The sequence below is a fragment of the Camelus ferus genome, chromosome 21 (genome assembly GCF_009834535.1).
Source record: "Camelus ferus isolate YT-003-E chromosome 21, BCGSAC_Cfer_1.0, whole genome shotgun sequence".
Lineage (NCBI taxonomy): Eukaryota > Metazoa > Chordata > Mammalia > Artiodactyla > Camelidae > Camelus > Camelus ferus.
The window spans coordinates 12,364,667-12,372,405 of NC_045716.1; the positions used below are offsets into that span (position 1 = coordinate 12,364,667).

The 7,739-nt window shown below is 42.5% G+C and overlaps 1 protein-coding gene across 3 annotated transcripts in view; it reads left to right on the forward strand.

The window, feature by feature from the left end:
• The window catches only part of NME7 (NME/NM23 family member 7), a 171,996-nt gene that overhangs the window by 163,531 nt on the left and 726 nt on the right, over nucleotides 1–7,739 (forward strand). The window contains exon 12 of one of the 3 annotated variants that reach the window (XM_032463786.1): nucleotides 7,329–7,379. The exons of the other annotated variants lie outside the window; for them this stretch is intronic. Within the exon in view, the coding sequence (XP_032319677.1) occupies nucleotides 7,329–7,334 (6 nt within the window). The 3' untranslated portion in view covers nucleotides 7,335–7,379. The remainder of the gene's footprint in view (nucleotides 1–7,328; nucleotides 7,380–7,739) is intronic. 3 annotated transcript variants of the gene reach the window in all.

Here is a 7,739-nt window from a genome sequence, read left to right on the forward strand (position 1 = left end):
GTTGTGTCAAATTCCAGTGTAGAGCACAATTTTTCAGTTATACATGAACATATGTATATTCATAGTCACATTTTTTTCCTGCTGTGAGCTACCACAAGATCTTGTATATATTTCCCTGTGCTAAACAGTATAATCTTGTTTATCTATTCTGCATATGCTGGTCAGTATCTACAAATTTTGAACTCCCAGTCTGTCCCTTCCCACCCCCCACCCCCTTGGCAACTACAAGTTTGTATTCTATGTCTATGAATTGTATTTTGTATTCATGTTCATTCATTTTTTTTTTTCTGCTTTGTATTTATGTTCATTCATTTTTTTTTTTTTTTAGATTCCACATATGAGCGATCTCATATGGTATTTTTCTTTCTCTTTCTGGCTTACTTCACTTAGAATGACATTCTCCAGGGACATCCATGTTGCTGCAAAAGGAGTTATGTTGTCATTTTTATGGCTGAATAGTATTCCATTGTATAAATATACCACATCTTCTTTATCCAGTCATCCGTTGATGGACATTTAGGCTGTTTCCATGTCTTGGCTATTGTAAATAGTGCTGCTATGAACATTGGGGTGCAGGTGTCATCCTGAAGTAGGGTTCCTTCTGGATATATGCCCAGGAGCGGGATTCTTGGGTCATACTGATAAGTCTATTCCTAGTCTTTTGAGGAATCTCCATACTGTTTTCCACAGTTGCTTCACCAAACTGCATTCCCACCAGCAGTGTAGGATGGTTCCCCTTTCTCCACAGCCTCTCCAGCATTTGTCATTTGTGGATTTTTGAATGATGGCCATTCTGACTGGTGTGAGGTGATACCTCATTGTAGTTTTGATTTGCATTTCTCTGATAATTAGTGATATTGAGCATTTTTTCATGTGCATATTGATCATTTGTATTTCTTCCTTGGAGAATTGCTTGTTTAGGTCTTCTGCCCATTTTTGGATTGGGTTATTTGTTTTTTTCTTATTAAATTGTGTGAGCTGCTTATATATTCTGGAGATCAAGCCTTTGTTGGTTTCATTTGCAAAAATTTTCTCCCATTCTGTAGGTTGTCTTTTTGTTTTACTTCTGGTTTCCTTTGCTGTGCAGAAGCTTGTAAGTTTCATTAGGTCCCATTTGTTTATTCTTGCTTTTATTTCTATTGCTTGGGTAGACTGTTCTGTGAGAACATTTTTGAGATGTACGCCAGATAATGTTTTGCCTATATTCTCTTCTAGGAGGTTTACATTTAATTCTTTGATCCATTTTTTTTTTTAGTTTATTTTTGTGTATGGTGTAAGGGAGAGTTCTCGCTTCACTGATTTACATGTTGCTGTCCAGTTTTCCCAACACCGTTTGCTGAAGAGACTGTCTTTATTCCATTGCATATTCTTGCCTCCTTTGTTGAAGATTAGTTGACCAAAAGCTTGTGGGTTCATTTCTGGACTCTCTGTTCTGTTCCACTGGTCCGTATGTCTGGGCACTCTTTTAAATGCCCTTCATATGTTGACTCACTTAGTCTTGCCAACAACCTTACGTGTTAGGTCTTACTATGTTATAGATGGTGGAATATGAGAAACAAAAGTTAAGGGACTTACTCAATGTCATCCAGCCAGGAAATGGCAAGGCCAGGAGTAAGATCCCCAACAGCCGGGCTCCATCCCTAGTGTGAGCTCGTGACCAGTGTCAGCAGCACTAGAGTCCTGTGTCCAAGAAAGCTGTTACCACTAAAAACCGCGGGCTCATCAAATGAAAAATGAGACTAATGTGTCTCCTTCCGTTGTCAGGATTGCACAGCATAATCTATTAAAGCATTTAATATGTAACAAGGACTCCATTCTTTAAGAGTAAGTAAAATTTTAAATGTAAATACTGAAAAATCATCCTTGACTCACACTGATATGGTAACTCTGAGAGAGTACTTTCCTAATCATCGAGGGTGGGGAGAAGGGAACAGAAGCAACAAACATCTCTTCATATTTTTAGATTTTTTGAGGGGCTGAGGAGGGACTAGCTACAACCAAAACCACCTTCAGGGCAGAAGAGGCAGAAAAGAATGAGTCACAAAACACAATTTTAGAATGAATTTCTGAAAGGACTCCTGTGTCTTTAGCTAATATTAGGGAAAAAAAGGTATATATTTCCCATAAAGAGAAAGGTCAGCATGACTCTATTCCGGGCTGAGGAGTCATTTCCGTCCAACTTTAAAAAGACAGTCATTCTCATCCGTGGGTGGCAGTCCGAGGACTCGAGGTTTTTATAAGAGAACTCTGAGAATGCTGGGTTTCCAGAATTACTGGAATAGATAGTCGTGAAATTTTCATTTTGTCTTAAAACATTTCAAATATGGCCTCAGAACCCGTGGAGAAGATAAATGTGTGTGAAGGAGATAGCTCTTGTGTCTGAGTTGATTCCATTTTATTACTCTGTAGCCTATAAATAGATTTGAGGGTGTACCTTTGCAATCTAAGGACTTTCTGGGCTCTGTCGCTTGGACAGTAGGCAAGGACAGGCTTTCCCTCTCTCTCTTTTTTTTTAATCACAGCTTCAGTGTTTCCTCTGAGCCCTTCTGTCTGGAGAACCCTTTAGCTACCACCTTTTTTTTTCCTCATAACTGTCCACTTCTGAACTCCGTATTTTGGGAGCTGAAAATAAGCGGTGACTTACCTGCAGAGGGAAGACACCACACCGAGAGAGAGAGGGAACGCAGGAGAAGTTCAGAAAGGATTCAGGCTCCTGAGTGAAGGCCTCCTGGTGGTCTCCTCCCTACCCGCCCCACGGTGTTGGCGGCTAATCCTGGGCCTCTGGGCCAGCTCCCATCGTCCATAGCACGCCTCACCCTCACCTTCCCCAAGCCGCCAGTTCTCACCGGAGATCTGTTCATCACTAATTTTACAAGCAGCCTTTTCAACCACATTTTCCACTCAGCCAGTAGGAAAACCCACGCCAACGGAGCCTGGACATAGAAGCCCATGGCCACAGGCAGAAGTGTTGCAGGATGGGAATGTGGGGTCCCTTGTTCAAAACTCATTATGAATTTCAAGAGAGAGACCATGGAACATTCAACCAGGCATAGGTCCTCCTAAGCACGTGGCCTCGTGCGTCGGCCCAGTTTACCCATCTATGAAGCCACCCCTGCCTGTCAGGGCCCCCAGTGAGTTGAAAATTGTTTCTCTTCTGAACAGGCTGATATATTTAAAATTCGATATCATATCATTGGAACACTAACAAAATTGTACCTCAGCCAAATTCAGATTGACTAGGTTTTATCTGAATATCTAGCTAGTGTAATGGCACAGGTATGCATGTTCTAATTTGGTGATGGAACTCCACGACAGTAGGATAGATAAATCCTGTAAATGTTCACGCACATCTATACTCTGATTTCAAAGGAGAAAAAAAAAAATCCCCAAGTATTTTTGTTACTCAATCAACATTAAGAACCACTGGAAAATAGGTGCCTGCCCTTCACCTCCCAAGTGTTGGATTCAGCTGTCTGTGGTGGAGCTCAGGCATCAGGGCAGTGAGCTACGCCAGAAACTCTGATCCAAAGCCAGAGTTAATAACACGTGCAAGGGGATTTCATGCAAGCTCCATATGCTAGACGTTCCATGGGGAGGGTAGTGGACGCAGGCAAGAATCACGAGTAGTGGGACCCATTTTTGCCATGCAGTGTACTTCGGGCAAAGGTGAGACATTCTCTGGAAGCTTTTCTTGAGTCTACACTTGAAGCAATTGCGTAAAATTTACCTTTGTTTGAATTACATGGTTACAGAACTTGCAGTAATTTATATACAGTCATCAGCAAATGTGGGGTTTCTCTGTGGAAAGTCACAGAGCCAGGGTGGCTTAGGGTTGGAAGATAGAGATTCAAGTTCCAGCCCTGCTAACTTAGCAAGCTCCCCAATTTCTTACATAGGAACATCACAGGACCTCTGAGTCTCAGGATCCTGCTCTTTATTGAGATAAAGGGACCAGCTCCACAGAGCTGTTGCGAGGAAGACGAGGTTTATATATGAAATTAGATTGTACACTGTGAAGTAGCTGATAAATGCAAGCTATGTCTTACTTAAATCTAACAGGGACAGAGCAAGACAGGACAAGTCCTCGAGTTAATCTTGCTGGTAAAGCGTCATTACGCATTGGCATGGCAGTCGTATATTTCAGCTGTTCCTTTGTCTGTGTCCCGTCTAACTTGTCCTAAAAACTCAAGTTAAACAGTAACCCTTTTATGAAATATTTTGTGTTCCCACTGGCAATTAAGTATTTCCACTTACACCTTAGCACACTAGAGTGATTTTATTTGATTACATGGGTTTTCCTCTTTCTGGGCTGTGAGCTTTCTGAGGACCCCATCAGTGAATTATCATGAATGGGATGAGCTCAGTTTGTTAGATTGGCCGGAGGAGGGAAAGGAATTAAGTACAGATGGGAGGAGCTTAGATCATTTAAGACGTTTCGACGTATGAAGGCAAAATTTTCTTAAGAACAGGGATCTTGTCTGCCTGAACCCCTCCATCCCCGAGTTCCTAGTCAGTGCTGGGCACAGAGTAGGTAGCTTGGGAGAAATTTGCAAATAGAAGAAAAGAAGAAAGGCCAGCTCTAGGCAAAGGACTTCTCCTGCCATGTTTTGTATTTGGTGGTATAATTCCAGCATCTCTTGGCCTTACAGCATTCCCTCATCCCAGTGCTGAGTCATCAGCACCTCCACAAGGCCTGATCCTCACCCACTGGTCGTGCTGGAACCCCCTGTTCCTTATCCGAAGGATGGATCCTGCACCCCATTGCTGTAGGACTGTTCCATGCTCCCCCATACTTTGCTAGTTTAGTAACCATAAATCCCTGTAACAAGTTATGGGCATTAAAGAGCCACCTTACAGAGGAAGGAAATATTTGATCCCCGAAGCATTTAAACCAAAGGACCAATCCAATAATGACCACGTCAGGCATTGTGGCTGACTGAATAGGTGGGTTTCAGATCACCCTCTGCCACCTCTCACCTGGTCTGTATGGGGTCAACACTAGAGGAGGAAAATGAGCATTTCTTTGGAAAAGGTAGCCCTTGACAGACAGCTAGTAGGAGTCCTGATTTTATGAAATCTCAGTTTTTTAAAGGTTTCGTAGTGACGCAAGCTGGGGATAGTATGTCACAGTTTTATTATCATAAGGGCCTTTTCTTAGGATGTGGGAGTCATTGGTGGCTAAGTAAAACAGCAGGATTCTGTGGTCTGTAAGAGTTAGTACCTTCAAGAAATCCTCAGTCTTTCAGAGCAGTCTGATACTGACAGTCTCTGGGAGAAAAATACAGACTTAAAATATGAACCAAAATATCTGCCTTGGTCCCACCCTCTCTTTTTCTCATTGGGGAGCCTGTGGGTGCCAGCTGCAAGCATTAGTTGGGAGAATAATAGGTTTATCTCTATTTCCTGGGCATCTTTCCCAGTGCGGAGCCTAGAAGGCGGCAGATAACATGTCTGGTTAGTGCTAGTTCCTTCTTAAAAAAGAAAAGAGGAGAGGCACATTTCCTCTGCATTTTGAAACCCAGATCACTTGACTCACTTAATTAAAACTATTCCTGAATGCTCCCTGGATCGCTTCCCTTTGTCCTCATAAGGTCCTTGGTCGTGAATTTTCAAAGTAACCTCACTTAGTTTCTCCTCCATGGGCCAAACATCAACTGATACTGAAGTGTTACTAATCCTTTAAGGAGCCAGGAGTTAGAGCTGCCGTTGGACTTTGGAAGATTTTAAAAACTGGACTTTTCTTCTCTGATCACTGATACTGTTTTTAATTTGGAGCTGGAGCCATTCCCCCCAGTAACAAGCGCAGCTTGAGTGGACAGGGTGTGCTGTTGTTCTAAAACAAGGTTCACATTAGGTTTTGCCCAAACAGGTACAGAATTGAAAATCTTGGCTTCTGTTAACGCTGTATTTTTGGGCAAAGGTTACTAAATTGTAGTTAGCATTTATTACCTTCGTGAGTTTTACCATACCTGAGTACCGCCCGAAATTGCATTTATAATTTTTCTTTAAATCCGTTCACTGTTATACTTGAACACATTTATTTTCCATAATGGAAATTTGCCAGAAATGGGAAACTAGTATTACTTGTCCTTAATTGGAGGTAATAAATACAATGAAAACAAGAGGTATTCCATTCTAGCTGGATAGTATTGCTTGCCAGAACTTATGAACCCAAGGCCTATCTCCCTTTATTTGAAAGCGGAATAACCTGGATTGAAGCCTTACCAGCACCACGTTGAAACTTCCCTTCACAGAATATGATGGATTGGGAAAAAGAAGAATTTTTTCATCTATTTAGTAACTATTAGCTTTTGATTCCAAGTGGTACTCGGCCCATTTTTGAACAACACTTCAAAAAACTCATTCCTTTTGTGTGAGGAATTAAGTATTTGACCAGATGTGTATGAAAACCCCTTTCTAGGATGTGATAAGAACACCCCAAAAGTAGATGGCACTCTCCCTCAGCCAAGAAATGTGTCACCTAATAAGGGATGGAGTAAATTGTGATAATATGAGAAGAGAAAGTTGTGCTAGATGTATAGAAGCAGGAGTTCCTGGAACATGCAGATACTTAATACTGGAATGTGAGCAGGAGACGACCACTGGTGGGTCCATCTGTAGCTGTCTGAAGAATGCTTGACACACAGTAGGCAGCCACCAAGTTTCTGCTGAGTCAAGGAACACAAACCACATTCCCCAGTCTCCTAGTGGAGACAGAACCACTATCATGGGGGGCGGGGGCATAGGTGGCACCATCTGGAGAAGTGACGGAAACAAGATCTGGGCAAAGTCCTGAAGGAATAGGCAGAGAGCACACACATACACACACAGGTGCACACACACATGTGCCCGCGCACACACACACACACATACACACACATACACACCATGGCTTAGAACAGAAGGTACCAAATTTGTACAAAAGCAATGGGTTAAGTGTGTCTGATCAAGGTTGTGGTCTGAGAACAGTCCCCAAAATACAAACTACCCTCCAATTTGAATAAATGCTCCCCCTTTCCTCAGACCTGAAGCCATTCCCTCCTTCTTGCTCAAAAACATCATGCGTTTAAGACCCACGTACACTCCTGCAAAATGTGTTGATGCTTCAGCAAGACTAACGTCTGTTATAGGAATGATACCTTCTATCTGTACACGTGGGGGTTACCTGAGAAACCTAGCTTTGTGTGGGTATGTTGTTTGTTTATGGATTTGGGTCTATTTCCCCAGTTGTTAAGGAAGGCTCCTGCAAACTTTGCAGCGAGGCAGTTGTGCCATTTTCCACCATTGCCTTTGCTATTTTTTGTTAAATGGAGTCATTGTTCCTCTAGGATTAACGTGCCACCACACGGTTTGCTGCTGTAGACATAGCAGAGCCTCAGGTAATACTTCTTAAAGAAAAAATAAGAGAAGCAGTTCAGTGGATAATAAATGTGGGGCCCTAAGGTGGCAGTAAATAGCTGTTACTGCTACTTCTGAACAAGCTGTGCCAAATTAGAAATGGCCGTGGGCCTCCGGGTCCATCTCCCGGAAGAGGCATTTCAGCTTCATAGCAAAGGGATGTCTCAGGACCAGCCTGAAGGCGGGAAGGACTGGCGTGAGCTGTGGCCGCCCAGGCTGTGTGTGAAAGGTTTCCATTTTCCCCAAGTCGATGCCATGATTTTAGTTTGGGTATTTCTGCTGGTTAAGTGATACTAAATCTTCAGCTCAGTTATACCTGGAGAACATTTTTCAGAAAGCTC